Source organism: Sus scrofa, chromosome 12 (genome assembly GCF_000003025.6).
Source record: "Sus scrofa isolate TJ Tabasco breed Duroc chromosome 12, Sscrofa11.1, whole genome shotgun sequence".
NCBI lineage: Eukaryota > Metazoa > Chordata > Mammalia > Artiodactyla > Suidae > Sus > Sus scrofa.
Genome location: NC_010454.4, coordinates 33,177,697 through 33,196,946, shown reverse-complemented (window position 1 = coordinate 33,196,946; position 19,250 = coordinate 33,177,697). Strand labels below are relative to the sequence as shown.

The 19,250-nt window shown below is 48.7% G+C and overlaps 1 protein-coding gene across 1 annotated transcript in view; it reads left to right on the top strand.

Moving 5' to 3' along the window:
• TRIM25 (tripartite motif containing 25) overlaps positions 1-12,908 on the top strand; it is a 28,402-nt gene extending 15,494 nt beyond the window's left edge. Inside the window, exons 6-9 of the mRNA XM_005656971.3 lie at positions 6,386-6,412; positions 6,739-6,810; positions 6,889-6,987; positions 9,076-12,908. Of these exons, the coding sequence (XP_005657028.3) occupies positions 6,386-6,412; positions 6,739-6,810; positions 6,889-6,987; positions 9,076-9,605 (728 nt within the window). The 3' untranslated portion in view covers positions 9,606-12,908. The remainder of the gene's footprint in view (positions 1-6,385; positions 6,413-6,738; positions 6,811-6,888; positions 6,988-9,075) is intronic.

The window sequence follows — 19,250 nt, the reverse complement described above, 5'->3', positions numbered from 1 at the left end:
CACTGGATATCTGAGGATCTGAACAGCGATACGACGGAAGCTGGCCTGTCTTGAGAAATACCTCTGACACCCGAGTTTGGCACTTGGATGGGGCCCCCGGCCCCTGCCCTGAGCAGAGGCTGAGCCTTGCTTGCTGTAGCACAGTGTTCGTCAGTCTCCCCCGGCCCCCCTTGGCCAATTTATCCTTTATTACAATTTTTGAGATTTGAATCATTTCCTCATTGATCAGGATGATAAAATGATGGTTTTTGAAGATTCTGTGTCCTGAGAGGAAAAAATGGACTTCAAACTATAGTAAAATTTGTCTTTATGACTGCCAGTATTCACATAAAAGAACATCTGTATGTGTGGAAACTGTTTGTGTTAAATGATACCCACAAAGCCCACCAGAGATGCAGGGTGGACTTGCCTTGAAGTCTCTTTGAGTTCAGGCAGATCCAAGAGGGAGCACTTGAATGTTGATTAGGCTTCATGGGAAGGGACCTCTTTTTGACAGGGCTCTTTCACAGGCTGCTGTGGGAACTGGAGTATTCTTTTCGTAAAAGCAGAGAGGCAATACCCTTGAGGCCATCACAGAGCTGTTTCTTTGTATCATTCTCGGTGGCTTGGGGGAAGCTCAAGTTGCTCACATTTTGTGCCAGTGTCTGGGCTGTCTCCAGAGCCTGAGTAATGCCTTCATCTTTTTTTTTTTTAATATGTTAATTTTTTATTTTATTTTATTTTTTACCAGTTTATTTTTTTATTTTTTATTTTTTTACAGAATAACATACATATATTTAAACGCAATTTCATTCACACAGATGATTATATCATGGATCTTAAGAAACAAATTAAGTGACTCCCTCTGAAAAAGTAGAATGGAAAATATGCTGAGACAAATAGGAAATTTATTCTATACTTTATCCCATTTTGTATGGCTTTCGTCTTTACTATTTAGTATTACCTATTACATTTGAATTTTTCTTTAAAAATTAGCATTATATTAAAATGGTGTATATTATGCAACTAAAATTTATAAAGAAGAAAGCCTTATATACTATTAAATATTTTATATAGCATAATAAAAAGAATAACTGGTAAGAATAACAAAAATAATACACCCTCTGAAAATAAGTAAAATATAAAATGCATAAATTGGTTAAAAAGTAGTATAACTATACAAATATGTCCTCACAATTTGTTACATCTTATTGATTCTTCAATATAGGCATTACACCATTCTAGGTGATGTGATAAACAAGACATTATAGACCTTACATTGTACCATGGAGAGAAATGGTTATTAATAATACAATTATAGAACTGTATTATTTAATTGTACAGTTGCATTCTTTAATTATAATTATCATAAATTCTTTGATGGAGAGGAAATCAGAATCAGATCTAAGAAGACTTCAGCATTCCAAGAATGATGTCAAATGACCCCCTTCATGGTGGATTATGCACTTATTTACTAAGAGATATATTTCTTCTCCAGAGATTCCTTGTTTGAGTATCAATTATAGATTTTTGGTTTGCAGTTATTCTGAAGTTTTGGTATAAGAGTTTCTATGTATATGAGATTGTTTTAAGTTGTTGGTCTCTTAATTGTAAGTTCATCTCCAGTGTCCTGCATTTGTACCCACCTCTTCTCATGATTTCTGATTTTGGTGGTATAATTGTGCACGGATGATTTCATACCTTTACTGGTGAGCCTTGTTATTTGTGGAATTTTTGTTCCCTGTTGTGGCCTTTTCTTTTCTGCTTAGAGAAGATCCTTTAGTATTTGTTGTAAGGCTGGTTTAGTGTTGCTGAATTCTCTCAACTTTTGCTTCTCTGTGAAGGTTTTGATTTCTCTTCAAATCTGAATGAGAGCCTTGCTGGGTAGAGGAATCTTGGTTGGAGGTTTTTCCCTTTCATCACGTTAAGTATATCATGCCACTCCCTTCTGGCCTGCAGAGTTTCTGCTGAGAAATCTGCTGATAACCTTATTGCAGTTCCCATGTATGTTACTTGTTTCTTTTCCCTAGACACTTTCAAGATTTTGTCTTTGTCTTTAATTTTGGTCAGTTGATTAATATGTGTCTTGGTGTATTCCTCTTGGGTTTATTTTATATGGTACTCATTGCGCTTCCTGGATTTGAGTGAGTGGTTCCTTTCCTATGTTAGGGAAATTTTTAGCTATTATCTCTTGGAATATTTTTTCTGTCCCCTTCTCTCTCTCTTCTCCTTCTGGCACCCCTATAATACGGATGTTGGTGATTTAACTTGTCCTAGAGTTCTCTGAGACTGTCTTCATTTGTTTTCAATCTTTTTTCTCTTTTCTGTTCTGCATCCATAATTTCCATTCATCTGTCCTCCACCTCGCTTATTCGTTCTTCTGCCTCCTGTATTCTGCTGTTAGCTGCTTCTAGTGAATTTTTTATTTCAGTTATTGTATTTTGCATCTCTTCTTGTTTAAGTTGTATATCTTGTATCTCTTTGGTCAGTGTTTCCTGTAAGTTATCCATCTTTGCCTCCAGTTTATTTCCAATGTCTTGCATCATCTTTATCATCAACAATCTAAAGTCTTTTTCCTGGATGCTGACATTCTCATATTTTTCTTTTTTTTTTTTTTTTTTTTTTTTTTTTGGCCTGGCATATGATTCCAGCTAGGTCAATCAGCTTAGCTCCACTATGCAGACAAGCAACTCGGATCCGAGCGCGTCTGCACTACACCACAGCTCAGCAACGCGATCGTTACCCACTGAGCAAGGGCAGGATCGAACCCGCAACCTCATGGTTCCTAGTCGGATTCGTTAACCACTGAGCCATGACGGGAACTCCTATTCTTCAGTCTTGATGTGTTTCTGCCGTCACAGTGCTTCTCAACCTTTTCTCTGTCATTGTCCTCCTTTGCTCTTACCCCTCAAGCCCTTTTAGAAATTTTAGCCTCTAATCACCCCCATCCATGAAATTTTAATACCACACCAGTAGTATATCTGTTTATATAGTGTGCTTTTATACATAAAAAGAACTAGTTTTTCCATCCTTCCCTCCTTTGTCTCCTAAGAATCAATTTTTGTACTTCTTGGGGACAGCAAAGATCACCCTTGTTGAGGTGGGGGTTGGGGCGTCGGATGGTCCCCAACTTCCTCATCTATCAAATTTGGGCCATAGTGATGTCGCCCTCACAGGATTACGGAGACACTGATTTTATGTTCCATGGTGTGTCCCTCATGAGATACTGTGAAGGTTTTTGTTTTTGTTTTTCCTTTTTACGGCCGCATCTGTGGCCTATGGAAGTTCCCAGGCTAGAGTTGAATTGAATCTGCAGCTGCCGGCCTATGCCACAGCCACAGCAACCCCATATCCGAGACGCATCTGAGACCTGAGCCACCGCTCACGGCCACGCCAGGTCCTCAACCTACTGATGGAGGCCAGGGATCGAACCCGCATCCTCACAGAGACAAAGTGGGGTCTTTAACTCACTGAGGCACCACAGGAACTCCTGAAAGCTCTTTAAAGGCCATGCATATAGCCCTGAACCGTTGGCCAAAAGGTCAGTGGGGATGTTGTAGTGATGCTTTCAGAGAACTCTGGGTTGGTTTTTGTTGTTGTTGGCGTGTTGTTCGCGTTTAGACTGTTTTCGGCAGACACATGGGTGGTACTAGTTCTGGAGTGGAGTGAAGTGGATTCTGAGCCTTCGGGGCCTGGGGCAAGTGGAGGAGGAAGCTGGCAGCTCAGCTGGAAAACATGGAAAGGCTTTTTGTGTGAAGGAGGAAGTGGAGGAGTGGGTGCTCTAAGACTGGGTCCTTTTCAAGGCACAGCCCTGAAAGCCCCCTTCCCGCTGCCCCACATCCCAAGCCCCACTCTTGGTGTGACTGAGCTGTGGATGCGGTGAAGTCGGCAAGGAATGCGTGGTGGGCTCGTCAGAGTGTGGACAAGGCTCCTGAGAATTGTGATGGCGGGGAGGGGGCCCTGTGCCTGAGGCCAAGGTCATGGCCCGCGGTCTGTCGAAGATGCTGGTCCAATGGGAGTGGTTGAGAAAGGAGTAGAAGGTGGGGAGGTGATGGGGATTGAAATGACTAAGAAATAGCGCTCTGAGGTGGGAGGCAGGGGCCAAGGGAGGGTCTGATGGGGAGACAGCAGGCTTGGTCAGGAAGCTAAAGGATCCTACAGGCAGGCAGGCAGGCAGGTAATGTTAACATCTAAAACACCCCCCCCTTTTTTTTTTGTCTTTTTAGGGCCGCACCTGTGGCACATGGAGGTTCCCAGGCTAGGGGTCTAATCAGAGCTACAGCTGCCGCCTAAGCCACAGCCATAGCAATGCCAGATCTGAGCCATGTCTGTGATCTACACCACAGCTCACGGCAATGCCAGATCCTTAAACCACTGATCGAGGCCAGGGATCGAACCCCTCAACCTCACGGTTCCTAGTCAGATTCGTTTCTGCTGCACCACGACGGGAACTCCCCAAACACCCCTTTTCATTTCAGTGGTGGGGACGGTGGCAAAGAAGGAACCTGAAATCTTCTAGCTCGCTTGAACTTGAGCACCTGCCAGAATCCCAGGGAATCTGAAAACCATAACACCAGTTTCTATCACCATAGATTACTTTGCCTTTTGACCCTTTATTTCTTTCAAGTTAAAACATCCTAGCTTTATTCGTAGGGTCACATTCATGCAATGATTGAAAATGATCGAAAGAAAAGTATCATTGTGCTTTAAAATATCTTAATTCTGAAAATTGTCTTTTTCGGAAGAAAAAGAAAAGTTCCATAAACTCCTGGGCCTCACCCCCAGACTCAGATTCAACAGGTCTGGGTGGGCCTGAGAATTTGCACTCCCTACAGCTTCCCAGCTGATGCCGATGCTGCTGGTGTGGGGATCACACTTCGAGGACCATTGTTTTAGCCAAATTCAGTTCCCATGTGCGCATACGCCAGCTGCTTTTTAAAGGCCATTATGATGGGAGTTCCCTTCGTGGCTCAGTGGTTCGTTAACGAACCCAGCTAGGATCCATGAAGATTCAGGTTCGATCCCTGGCTTCACTCGTGGGTTAAGGATCCGGTGTTGCCGTGAGCGGTGGTGTAGGTGGCAGACGCCGCTTGCATCCCATGTTGCTATGACTATGGTATAGGCTGGCAGCTTACCTCCCATTGGACCTGTAGCCTGGAAACTTCCATATCCCATGGGTGCAGCCCTAAAAACAAAAAGCAAAAAAAAAAAAAAAAAAAAAAAAAAAAGCCTTGTGATATTTGGCAAGCACATTTTGTTGGCTGACTCCCTATGTGTGTGTGTATATATATATATTTAAAATATGTTTGGTTTTGCATTGTGTTTGTGTGTGTGTAGATATCCTTTACCTACAGTCAGGTGTTCCTTGATGGCCTAGTGGTTAGGACTCGGCATTTTCACTGCTGCAGCCCAGGTTCAATGCCTGGTCTGAGAACCAAGATCCCACGTCAAGCCAAGGCGCACCACAGCCAAAAAGAAAGAGAGAAACGTGTTAAACATTATTATTAAAAAAAATTAGGAGTTCCTGTTGTGGCTCAGTGGGGACAAACCAGCTGGTATCCATGGGGACGCGGGTTCGATCCCTGGCCTCCCTCAGTGGGTTAAGGATCCAGCATTGCTGTGAGCTGTGGTGTAGTTTACAAGGCTCACATCTGGTGTTGCTGTGGCTATGGCATGGGCCGGCAGCAGCAGCTCTGATTCAACCCCTGCCATGGGAACTTCCACAGGCTGCCCTTGCAGCCCTAAAAGACCCTCCCTCAAAAAAAAAGTTACTTAAGGAAAATGCACAGATCCTAAATGTACAGTTCGATAATTTTGACACACGCATATTTCACTGTTGCCATTACCCAAATCAGGATAAAGAATTTTCATTACCCCACTAAATTCCTTCAGCCCCTCCCACCAAAACCATGATGCCAGTTTCTATCGCGTAGATTAATTTGTCCACTGACCCTTTCTATTTTCAGGTGAAAACATCCTAGCTTTATTTGTATGGGTCACATTCATGCAGTCATTGTTGTTATTCTGGTGTTTTGAGAGTGTCACTGTGCTGTGCTTTAAAATATCTGAATTCTGGGAGTTCCCGTCGTGGCGCAGTGGTTAACGAATCTGACTAGGAACTATGAGGTTGCGGGTTCGGTCCCTGCCCTTGCTCAGTGGGTTAACGATCCGGTGTTGCCGTGAGCTGTGGTGTAGGTTGCAGATGCAGCTCAGATCCTGAGTTGCTGTGGCTCTGGCGTAGGCTGGCAGCTACAGCTCTGATTGGACCCCTAGCCTGGGAACCTCCATATGCCGTGGCAGCGGCCCAAGAAATAGCAAAAAAGACTAAATAAATAAATAAATAAATAAAACACAAAAGGAAAGTTTAAAAAAAAAATACCTGAATTCTGAAAATGTTCTTTTTCAGAAGAAGAAAAGAAAACCAAGAAACCTGGTAAGTTATGCACTTCTGCATCTTTGTGTGTCCTGAGTGCCCGGATGCAGAACTCAAGGCCCGCAGGGAGAGCTGAGCAGGGGGTTGGAGGTCTGTGATGGGGGCCTGGGCTCCGTGACGGTGTCCTGTGCTGGCAGCTGGGCCTGGGCTTGGACGAAAGGACAAGTGTAAATGCATAAGACTAGCCGGATGAGGGTCGCCCTGGGCGGAACGGTGTTGCCCTGGCTGTCCAAGTGTGTGTTTGCAGAAGCGTGGGAGGGAGGGAGGCCATCAGAGAGGTCCCTGTGTCATGTCCTCAGCTCCCACTTCTCCTCCCTCCTCCCCAGCCACTGCCTCATCCAGCAAGATCAGCTTCGGCGCCCCGGAACACTTGGATATCAAAGAAACTGGCCAGGAGGGTGAGTGACGGTGGGCTGGGGGCCGTGGGGTGCCTGCTCTGAATTTGTTCTGAAAACGACGCTCTGTTCCTCATGCAGGTGCAGCCAAAGTCCCCCTCGAGCCATCGACCTCGGTGCCTCTCAGCGGGAAGGTGCTGGAAACCTTTCTCGCCAAGTCCAGGCCCGAGCTCCTGGAGTGTGAGTAGCTTTGAGCTGCTGGCTCGCTTGCCCTGGCCTCTGTCCTACTTGGTGTGTCTCTCCCCTAGTGGACTTACTGTCCTCTGCTTTGTTATGCCTCCCTTCCGGCTTCCTGGCCAGCAGAGACACTGCCCAGAAGTGGTGGGAGTTCCTTCCTCCAGGCCAGGCCTCGGGGCCTCGCCTGGTACCTTTCCCCATGGGCACCTTCCTCTCGTGCCCACTTCCCAGGCAGCGGGCAAGACCCATCTCTGCAAAGTATGCTCTGGCCCTCCTCTCCCCACAGCCGCAGCAGGCTTGCCTGGGAGCAGTGGGTGCCTGGGTTCTTGGTGCTGGCCTCCCCAGAGCTTCCTGCAGTCCTGGCCCCTGGACGAGGGCCAGGCCTGGCCCGGGGCTGGTGTCACCATGCTGCCAGGCTGCTGGTGGCGGTGCTGAGTTTCGTGTTAGGAGCCCCTGGTGCTTCGTGGCACTGCCATGTAAGCAGGGAAAGTAAGGGCTGGGGACTTAGGGCCATAGTGGACATTTTGCCAGGCCATTCCTTTTGCCCAGAGGGAAGCCCAGGACCCAGTGAAAAGGACCCTTTGCAGAGCCACCGAGCCAGCGAGTGGCAGAGAACCCCAGTCTCTCGTTTCCCAGGTTCCCAAGCTAGGGATTGTCTACTGTCTCCCCCTGGTCCGGGGTCCCCTGTGAGGGGAGGGGCAGAGATGGGTGTGTCCTGGGAGCAGGTGGAGGAGAGTGGGGGTGGCACTCAGCTTGGCTCAGGCTTCAGACTTCCCTGACTTGGCTGGAAGGGTGGCAGGAAGGGCAGGGAGGCCATGCTCGTGTCCCAACCGAAGGTCATATTCAGGTCCTCAAGATTCCGATGGGCTCCGTGCTGCCACCACCTAAAGTCTAGACCCCTTAGCTCTCCACTCTGTGGCCCCACGTGTCCCTCTGCCCCTGCTGTGGCCTCTGTGCTCCCAGCTGCCCAGCCTTCCCTGGGCCAGCACGTGTCCACCGTCCCCTTGACTCTGCATTTGACTCTTGTCCTCTGCCCAGCACAGGCTTTCTCCCTCCGCTGCTGTCCTCCGTTTCATTCTCATCTTTCTATTGCTTGGCTCAGATTCCAGCCCTCCGGTGAAATGTTCCCCTGGGCTCTCCCCAGTGTTCAAGGAGCGTATGTGGCCCTGTGTCTGTGTCCTTTGACAGTGTGCCTGCCCTTGCGCAGAGTGTGGGGCTCACAGTGTTGTGACTTGACGGGTTTGCTTTGCGTGGGGGAGGATGACCTCCAGGAGGCCAGACACCACGTCTGGCTCATGGTTGTGCATCCAGCACAGAATGTGGCGATGAGCCAGGGGTGCAATAAATGGCCTTGGATGGAGGAATAGACAGAATAGATGGACAGATGGTTGGACTGATGGATAGAAGGATGGACAAATGTCTGTCTGGACAGAATGGATGGCATGTGCCAAGGGCTTCATAAATGGTCTTGGATGGAGGAATAGACAGGTAGATGGACCGATGGTTGGACTGTTGGATAGACAGATGGACATATGTCTGGCTGGCTGGACAGAATGGATGGCATGTGCCAAGGGCTCATATATAGTTTTGGATGGGGTTCCCGTCGTGGCGCAGTGGTTGACGAATCCAACTAGGAACCACGAGGTTGCAGGTTCGATCCCTGGCCTCGCTCAGTGGGTTAAGGATCCAGCATTGCTGTGAGCTGTGGTGTAGGTCGCAGACGAGGCTCAGATCCTGCGTTGCTGTGACTCTGGCGTAGGCCAGTGGCTACAGCTCTGATTAAACCCCTAACCTGGGAACCTCCATATGCCACAGGAGTGGCCCTAGAAAAGGCAAAAAGACAAAAAAAAAAAAAAAAAAAAAAAAAGTTTGGATGGTGGAATAGACAGAGAGATGACAGATGGCTGGATTGATGGATAGACAGGTGGACAAATGTCTGGCTGGCTGGACAGGATGGATAGATGGATGGATGGATGGAAGGATGGATGAATAGATAAAACCAACGAACAAATATTACATTTAGGGAAAGTTTGAAAAGTGAGAGCCCTTCGGGCACCTTGTCCCTGACCCCTTGGGGTGATGCTTTCTTAGATGCCGTTAAAGTCATCCTGGACTACAACACCGCCCACAACAAGGTGGCCCTGTCCCAGAACTTCACCGTCGCTTCTGCGGCCGACACGTCCCAGGACTACCAGCCACATCCCCAGAGGTTCACCTACTGCTCGCAGGTGTTGGGCCTGCACTGCTACAAGAAAGGGATCCACTACTGGGAGGTGGAGCTGCAGAAGAACAACTTCTGCGGGGTAGGCGTCTGCTACGGCAGCATGCCGCGCCACGGCCCCGAGAGCCGGCTTGGCCGCAACAGCGCCTCCTGGTGCGTGGAGTGGTTCAACACCAAGATCTCGGCCTGGCACAACAACGTGGAGAAAACCCTGCCCTCCACCAAGTCCACGCGGGTGGGGGTGCTTCTCAACTGCGATCACGGCTTTGTCATCTTCTTCGCCGTGGCCGACAAGGTCCACTTGCTGTATAAGTTCAAGGTGGCCTTTGCGGAGGCGTTGTACCCGGCCTTCTGGGTGTTCTCCGCAGGTGCCACACTCTCCATCTGCTCCACCAGGTAGGCAGGCTGGGGACCCTTGGCTTGACTGCCTGGGCCGTGCTGGAGACCCTAATGAAATTGCTGCAGGTGGGACTCTCAGGGAGCTGCCCTGAGCGTCCCCAGGGGTTGCAAGGATGGGAGGGGAGTGGGTGAGGGTGAGAGGGTGGGAAGACGGGGTAAGAGGAGGCTGTTGGCCAGGGCAAGGGGTGGGGTGATTGTGATGTGGGCAGGGAAGCCCTTCTGCTTCCTGGTGCCCTTCAGGGGAGGGACAGGATGTCCCCCCTCCCCTGACTTGTTCTCTGGACAGCTGGGTGGGGCTTTGAGAATAAAATCATTAGCACCCTTTTCCTCTTAGAGATAATCCATAGCCACTCTGGGTTCTTCCTTAGGCTGCTGGTGTCTGCCTCTTTGCTCTCTGGAGGAGCCTTCAAATCTTAGTGTTCGGATGACTCTCTGTAGAGCTGTTCGACTCTCTAGATTTAAAAAAAAATAACTTCCAAAGTCACTGAGTTTCAATATGACTCGCCCTCCACTACCTACACGTGGAGGTTGGGGTGAATGCTCAGACTTCTGGTTATTGGCTGTGCCCGAGGGAAGTGACCCACAGGGGGTCTCCAGCCAGACCAGAGGATTCCCAAAGAAGGATGGCCTCTTTCTGCACTGGCACATAGCCCTGTTTCCCTTCCTGTCCTGCACATCTCATCACCCCATCCATGGTGTTAAAATGTGTAGGCAAATAGGAACCTTTTCAGTGTCAGATTTCAAACCCTGATCTGAATCAACCTGGGTTGAATTTGCGATTCAAGGTCAAGGTGACCCAGGTCCCACGTGGATGGCAACACCCCTCCCCACTTGCGCCCCGTCAAACATTACGAAAGGCATCTTGGCCAAGATGCCTTGGCTGCAGCCATGGAGCCTTCTTCCCCTAGCCCAGGCTTTGGGACAAAGGACTCCGCTAGGCAAGAGGGACCCTCACGGGGTTCACAGTTGGTGGTCTTGCTCTCGTTAGCGTCTCTTGCCTTCTAACTCATCACTGTCCTCAGTGAGAGCCTCCCCTCTCCTGGACTGTGAGAGTCTGGACTGGCTGGGAGAGCCACATCCACTGTGGCCAGCACTGTTGAACAGTCAGCCTAGCCTGCTGTCACGCAGACAGGCCCTCTGTCTCGGGGACACACTAGGTCACCTGCTGGGGTGACTCCCTACGGCCAGAAGGGCCTTCCAGCGAATCCATGGGAAATGGCACCATGCCTCCCAACCCAGGCGGTCCTTGCATGAGACAGAGGCCTGTCACCAGCCCTAGCCCCGTCCGTTCTCCTTGGCTGAGCCAATTCCAGGTGTAGATTGTCTTGACCTGGTGAAGAATCAGGAAGACTTAGGGACTTAAGCTGTCAGGCTTAAGCACAGGGGCTATTTTTCCTGCAGGGTTTCTGTGCAGTGAAAAGACCCCTGGTCCACTAAGGGCGGGAGTGAATGGATGCTGGGATTTCCGCAGCTCTTTATATCCTGATGTTTTCAGGACATAATTCTCATCCCCAGAGTGGAAGAACTTTCACCCTTTGTGGTGAAATGAGTCCTGCTCTGGCTTTTCCCCAAGAAGAGAGCCGAGGTCAGGCTTCTTGTGGAAAAAAGAGGGTCCCGCTGGGGCAGGGAGGACCCCAGACCTTTTCCTAGGGGTGTTTGAGAAGTTAGCGCATCTCTGGCCTTGTGCCAGGCCTCCAGGACGCTCTGGTCAGAGGACTTGCTGTTCCTGACCATTGTGTAGATCTGTGTCACCCAGAAATCAACTTTGTAGGGAAGACCTCCCAGCAATGGCTGAAATGTGGTTTCGAAACGTTTTCTTCCTTGCTCCTGGGAAGGAAAGTTCTTGGGTGATTCTCCTCTGCTTTGGGAGATGGTCAAAGGCATCTTCGTTGACCTCCTGAAACCAAAGCCTGATTCAAAGCCAGTTCACCCTCGGGAACCGGCTGGGTTGAGAGGGGGAGAACGCCGAAGGTTAAACCACGTGTCCTGCTCTGGCTCTTCTGCAGAAACAGGGCCGCAGAGAGGGCTTGTTCCCCGGCGATCTGTGGGACAGCTCAGGAGAGGCAAGCCCGAGCCCCTCTGTTGAAGAGAGGCAAGCAGGTAGCCCAGGCTGAGCACTGTGCAGGTGCTTTGGAGCCAGGAACTGAGGGGCACAGCCTCACTGTCTCTAAACCATTCTACTTAAGGTCCTCTCCCTGGCCTGGCGGGGCTGCCGCCTGGCACTAGATCCTAGAGCTGGAGAGACTTTGTATTCATCTGACTTCCTGTTTTGCAGAGCAGGTCAGATGGGGAGATATTGAAAGACTCCGCTCACTACTCCGGCTGTCCCATGATGGAGGAGGTGCCCCCTAGACACCCCTGGTCCCCTGGGGAAAGATCAGACCCCCTCCAGATACACAAACATAAAAACAGTCTCCCAGCCCAGGTATCAGGGGCTGTCTCAGTCACTCGAGCATGATAAACCGAAGATCAGGGTCAAATTTTTGTGACGATTCAAGACTTGTCGATCGGCTCCCCTGTTTTGATCACTCTAAAATGGGTCTGTGATCTATAATACTACTCCGTTATCGCTTATTTCTTCTGCTCCCTGTGCTGATTTTAATTAGAAGTATTTGAGCTTCTGTGCTCGAGCTTATAGTTTTAAGAGTTGATTCTTTAGAAGATAATCAGGATTGTAGACACGGATCTTTTGAGATGCTAGGGCCAAGGCTGGCTAACCTGCCTTGGAAGCTTTAAATGCAATAACGTGGGTGTTTGGTATTCTTTCACACACGTGTGTAGAAAGCATTACATCTGTCATACTGGAGTCAGCAAATGAGGTGCCCAAGGGCCCCTGGAGGCCCCCACCCAGCTGCCCAGGGGCTGAGATTTCAGCAGAACCGTAGCCCCTTTGAAGTCTGTCATGGGTGTGGCAGCCCCTCAGGAAGCTTTTGTTTTGGCTGAGCCCACGGCACGTGGAAGTTCCCGGGCCAGGGGTCAGACCTGCGCCGCCACAGTGACTACAGCCTCAGCAGTGGCCTGACAAGGCCAGATCCTTAACCAGCTTCGCCACAAGGGAACTCCTCAGTACGCTTCTGATAAAGAATACTCAGGCAGATAAAATGTCCTTCTGAGCTTTGCTTCAGGAGGATCTGAGGATGCGGTGGGGGGGGGGGGGTAGGAGGGGGAGGAGGAGGAGTGAAAAGGTAAATAAACCACGAGTGGAAAAATCCGAGGAAATGTGAGGGTTCATTGTATTATTCCTTATACTGTGGCCAATGTTTGAACATTTTCTATAATAAAACGTTTAAATAGTGAAACAAAACTCAGCCAGCAATGGCCCTGTTTGTGGATTTTCTCCTTGTTTGGAGAGGGGTAAGGGGTGTGGATTTGAGGGTATTCGTTTGACTGCTGTTGGTTGGTGTCTGGTTCCTGGTGGGGAGATTAAAATCCTTGGGGTTTCCCCAGGACTGGGAGTGTCCTTGTTCTTTGTGAACCCCTGGAATCACACCTGAATTTATGCTAAGAGGTGAATTGACCCAGAATGGGGGCTGGGCATCAGGAAGACCAGCCAGGAGATGAGAAGGTTGGGACGTTGAGACAGCCTGACCTGCAGGAGGAGAGAGGGGCTGGCAAGTGAGTTGAAGCATGTATGCGGTTGGAGTTCCCATCGTGGCTCAGTGGTTAACGAACCCAACTCATAAACATAAGGTTGAGGGTTCGATCCCTGGCCTCACTCGGTGGGTTAAGGCGTTGCCATGAGCTGTGGTGTAGGTCATAGATGTGGCTTGGATCCACGTGGCTGTGGCTGTGACGTAGGCTGGCAGCTGTAGCTCCGATGGGACCCTTAGCCTGGGAACCTCCATAGGCTGCAGGTGCAGCCCTAGAAAAGAGAAAGAGACCAAAAAGAAAAAAAAGGAAAAAGAAATATGTATGTGGTCCATGATTCAGTCGGTCACGCCTGATCAAAGCTGGGGACTGAGTGCCACCCAACACCCTGATTCCACAGGGAGAGGAACAGGAGCTCCGCCTTGGTGTCCCCTCCTGGACCGCGCTCCATGTGTTTCTTCATTGGGCTGGTTTGATCTGTCTCCTTTACGGCAACACTATAATCATAAGCAGAGTGTCAAACTCCCTGAAGCTCGGGCGGGGTGGGGTGGGGGTGGGGTCATGTGCTTTAAAATGGAGGTTTGTGTTGCCCCCAAATTCAGACATTAAAACCTCACCCCTAGTGTGATGGTATTTTTAGGTTTGTCGAGGGAGTCTTGCACAAGGCCAAGTTGGTAAAGCAAGAGAGATTTATTTATGTATGTATTGTTTAATTAATATTATTTAATAAATAATTTATCTTTTTGTCTTTTTCTAGGGCCGTACCCGCGGCATATGGAAGTTCCCGGGCTAGGGGTCCAATCAGAGCTTAGCCGCCGGCCTACACCACAGCCATGGCAACTCCAGGATCTGAGCCGCCTCTTCGACCTACCCCACAACACATGGCAGCGCCAGATCCTTAACCCACGGATCGACGCCAGGGATGGAACCCGCGTCCTCGTGGATGCTAGCTGGGTTCGTAACCCGCTGAGCCATGATGGGAACTCCCAAGAGAGATTTATGAAGGCATCAGAGGGGCACAGGCTGAGCTCAAGACGCGCCAGCCCTGACTGTATGGAGGCTCTAGGCTTATAAAGGAGCCGGCCGTGGTGGGAATCTCTGGCTGGAGTTCATGGTGGGAACTTGCGGCAGGAACAAGGCAGAAGGAGGAGGGGAGGGTCAAGGGAGGGGAACGGGTCGGGTCCCATGACCGAGGGCAGTGAATCTTTGTAGGTGGTCATCCATGCGGGGAGTTGTGTTCCCCAGGCTGGGCCATTGTTTCTTGCTGCCCAACTTGAGAATCCACATTCCGGGAGAGGGTGTCCACAGCAGGTCTCCAAGGTGAACAGCCACATTTGGAGGGGGGCGGGGGGGGGCAGTCCGTCTCCACCCTCCTGGGAACCTATCAGGTATTGGAGGTGATTAGAGGCTTGGACCCCTCATGCATGGGGTGAGCCCTTATAACTCCCAGAGACCCAGAGAGCTGCCTTGCCCCTTCAGCTATGTGAGGACACGGAAGAAGACAGCTGTGTACCCATTAGAAAGTGGTTCCTTACCAGGCACAGCATCTGCCAGGACCTGCACCTTGAACTTCAGCCTTCAGGAGGAGTAAATGATTGGTGTTGAAGTCACCCAGTGTATGGTATTTTTGTAACAGCAGCCCAGACTAAACCATCCTGGATGGGAGCCTTCTGGCTGTGTAGACAGGTGGTCCAATGTGTAAGTGGCCTGGGGACCCCTGAAGTGTGGCTGAAGTGGGGTCTGAAGTGAGGGTGTTCTTGTTGGGATTGTGTCCTCTGGCCAGTGGAGCCTGACCCGGACTCCAGGGATTATCCGTGGAACTCTACTGCGGGATGCCAGCTGGTGTGCGACGGAGATGGCAGGACTTGCAAACTTTGTTTTGTTTTTTTTGTCTTTTTGCTATTTCTTTGGGCCGCTCCCGCGGCATATGGAGATTCCCAGGCTAGGGGTAAATGGAGCTGTAGCCGCTGGCTTACACCAGAGCCACAGCAATCGGGATCCAAGCCGTCTGCAACCTACACCACAGCTCACGGCAACGCCGGATTCTTAACCCACTGAGCAAGGGCAGGGACCGAACCCGCAACCTCATGGTTTCTAGTCGGATTCGTTAACCACTGCGCCACGACGGGAACTCCAGGACTTGCAAACTTTGAATAAGCCCTTCTCTACCAATTGTGGGCATAAAGCACACTATTTTTTTTTTTTTAATTCTCATTGCAGGTTTATTTGCAAAAACTGGAAACAACCCAAGAATCCATCAACAGGGAATAGAAAAACAAATTCGGGGTAGCCAGACAATGGAAAATGGCCCAGCAGTATAAGGAAGGAACTATTGATGCATGTGACAACATAGATAAATCTCATTCTAATTATGTGAACTGAAAAAAGCCAGACATGAAAGAGTACATAGTGTCTGATTCCATCTACGTAAAACTCTAGGCAGTGCAAACTAGCTACAGTGACAGAGCGGTGCACGTAGTGCCTGCGAAGAGGATGGGGCAGGAGAGCAGGAGGGAGTGTCTTTTTGGTTTGGTTTTGTTTCTTTATCTTTTGTCATTTTAGGGCCACACCCACAGCATGTGGGTTCCCAGGCTAGGGGTCAAATCAGAGCTGCCAGCCTACACCACAGCTCACAACAATGCCGGATCCTTAACCCACTGAGCGAGGCCAGGGATCGAACCCGCAACCTCATGGTTCCTAGTGGGATTCATTAACCACTGAGCCACGATGGGAACTCCAATCTGTTTCTGTTTAAAACCCACTGTTCTTACAAGGAGCTTCCCAAGTTTCTTCTTTCCGATGTCCGGTCTCCAGGGTTTACAGTCTTGGGTTTTGTTTTCTCTTGCCCCCATTCCTCTTGCAGTTTTTTCTTCCTCACTGTCCCTGTCCCCACAAAAATACTCAGGATGTCAGCTATAAAACTGTCCTCCTGGAGTTCCCGTGTGGCTCAGTGGTTAATGAATCCGACTAGGAACCATGAGGTTGCAGGTTCGATCCCTGGCCTTGCTCAGTGGGTTAAGGATCCGGCATTGCCGTGAGCTGTGGTGTAGGTTGCAGACTTGGCTCGGATCTCGCGCTGCTGTGGCTCTGGCGTAGGCCGGCGGCTACAGCTCCGATTCGACCCCTAGCCTGGGAACCTCCACATGCCATGGGAGCAGTCCTAGAAAAGGCAAAAAGACAAAAATAAAAAAACAAAACTGTCCTCCCACTCAGAGATGCCACTTATGTTGTCATGGGACGCTTCTGTTCCAACGAAAAGTTCAGGACAGTAACCCGAGACTGCTCAGTAAAGCACAGGAGAGTGGGGAGTGCGTGTGCGTGTGTGTGTGTATGAGGGGCTGTTTTTTTTTTGGGGGGGGCATGCCATGGCTTGTGAAAGTCCCTGGGCTAGGGATGGACCCCATGCCATAGCAGCAACCCTGGCCGTAGCAGTGACAACACTGGACCCTTAACAAGGGAACTCCTCTCCTTGAAGTTCCATCAGTCTTCATTTTATGTAGTTTGAAGCTCTCTTTTAAGTGTATGAATATTTAGGATTTTTACATTGTCTTGGTGATTGAGTCTTTATCATTGTAAAGTGATTTCTTTCTGTCTGTCTGTCTTTCTTTCCTCCTTCCCTTTCTCTTTTTTTTTTTTTTCTTTTCTTTTTTCAGGGCCACACTGTGCATATGGAAGTTCCCAGGCTAGGGGTCGAATTGGAGCTACAGCTGCTGGCGTACACCATGGCCACAGCAATTGGGATCTGGGCCACGTTAGCAACCTACACCACAGCTCGTGGCAATGCCAGATCCTTAACCCACTGAGGAGCCAGGGATTGAACCCGAGTCTCATGGATACTAGTTGGATTCGTTCTCACTAAGCCACAGTGGGAACTCCCATAATCTGTTTTTTTGTTTTTTTTGTTTTTTTTTTTGCTTTTCCAGGGCCACTTCCCGCGGCATATGGAGCTTCCCAGGCTAGGGGTCTAATCGAGCTGTAGCCACCGGCCTACACCGCAGCTACAGCAACACAGGATCCGAGCCACGTCTGTGACCCACACCACAGCTCATGGCAACACTGGCTCTTAACCCACAGAGCGAGGCCAGGGATCGAACCCAACCTCATGGTTCCTAGTTGGATTTGTTAACCACTGCGCCACGATGGAAACTCCACCCATAATCTGCTTTTAATTGATGTGTTTAGACCATTTGTTTACATTTAGTATAATTAAGCATATGAAATGGGAGATAAATGTGGTGGTCATCTTTGGGGAAAAAATGGCCATAATTCTCCAAGTCTTTTCTTTCTGGTTTCAGCTTGGCCAGTACCTACATTAATCTACTGCTATTCTGTGAAATTACTGTTGTTTTGCTCTTGAGGATAGGGGAATGTTCATGTGACAAAAAGGACTCAGGACGTCCCCTTGTGGCACAGTGGGTTAAGGACCTGGTGTTGCTGCAGGTGTGGTGTAGGTCAAAACTGCGGCTTGGTTTCAGTCCCTGGCCTGGGAACTTCCACATAATGTGGGTATAGCAAACAAACAAACAAACAAACAAAAACCCAAAACTACTCAGTTTGCAGCTTTCTATTCATCTTTCTCTGTGTAAAAGATTCACAGACACATACAAACAGCATTTGACCTTTGATACCAATATCCATTAATAATATTGGATATTAATCCAATTGGATATTAATATTAATCCAATTGGATATTAATAATATTGGATATTAATCGCCCTCTGATGCCACTGGGATGCAATAACTTTTGAAGAAATACAAAGAAAAGTGTCACCTTTTTAGAGCAGAAAAGCTGAATTTCTAAAATGCCACACAAAATCAATGCTTCTTTAACAGTAAATACTTCTTTTTTAAAAAAGCTCAAAAACGTATTCCCACTATATAAAGAACTCATAGCTTATCTGTAAAAATGACACCTTTTATACAACACTTAAAGAAAAGGCTGAATGCAGTCTGCGCTGTAGTCCCTTTTTGGAAAGTTATTTTTTAACCATAGAAATCTATGAGTTCCCGTCGTGGCTCAGTGGAAACGAATCCAACTAGGAACCATAAGGTGGCGGGTTCGATCCCTGGCCTCGCTCAGTGGGTTAAGGATCTGGCATTGCCGTGAGCTGAGGTGTAGGTCGCAGACATGGCTCGATCCTGTGTTGCTATAGCTGTGGTGTAGGCCTATGGCTACAGCTCTGATTAGACCCCTAGCCTGGGAACCTCCATATGCCACGGGAGCAGCCCTAGAAAAGGCAAAAAGACACACACACACACACACACACACACACACACACACACAAATTTCTGTGAAGGAGTTCCTGTTGTGTCTCAGCAGAAACGAATCTGACTAGTATCCACGAGGACGAAGGTTTGATCCCTGGCCTCCCTCAGTGGGTTAAGGATCTGGTGTTGCTGTGACTGTGGTGTTGGTCAGTGGCTACAGCACTGATTGGACCCCTAGCCTGGGAAACTCCTAGGCTAAAAGTGCAGCCCTGAAAAGACAAAAAAAAAAAAAAAAAAAAAAAAAAAAAAAAAAAAAAAAGAAAAGAAATTCTATGAAATGTAAACAAAAAAGCTTCTGCATTTGTTTCCCTGTTGTGAGGTTGCTACACAATTGTGTACTATTCTATGAGCAGCTCTTCACTCTGCTAACAGAAGCCCTACCTGTTAGGTGGAGTGGTTTCTGTTTTGCATAGTTTTGTGACTCATAATGAGTCACAACTCTCTACGTCTAGCGTTTAATATGCTTCAAGTCAGATTTTTTTTTTTTAGCCATTCTAACAATGGCACACATTGACCTTTCATTTGTCACTTTTCTGGAAGGTAGCCAATTACCAGAAACTAAGCACAACAGTGCCATTCAGCACTCTTGAAACTTGTAGGAGATGGCAGTCTTTACCACTGGGGAAAGGAAAGAGTCCTAGAAAAGTGATAATTCCCAATATTATGGCAAGATGGAGACTAACAGAAGCCGAAAAGTAGAGGCTGAAATTCTGTCTCACAGCTGTCTTTTCTATTGTGTATTATTTATTTATTTATTTTGTCTTTTTGCCATTTCTTGGGCTGCTCCCAC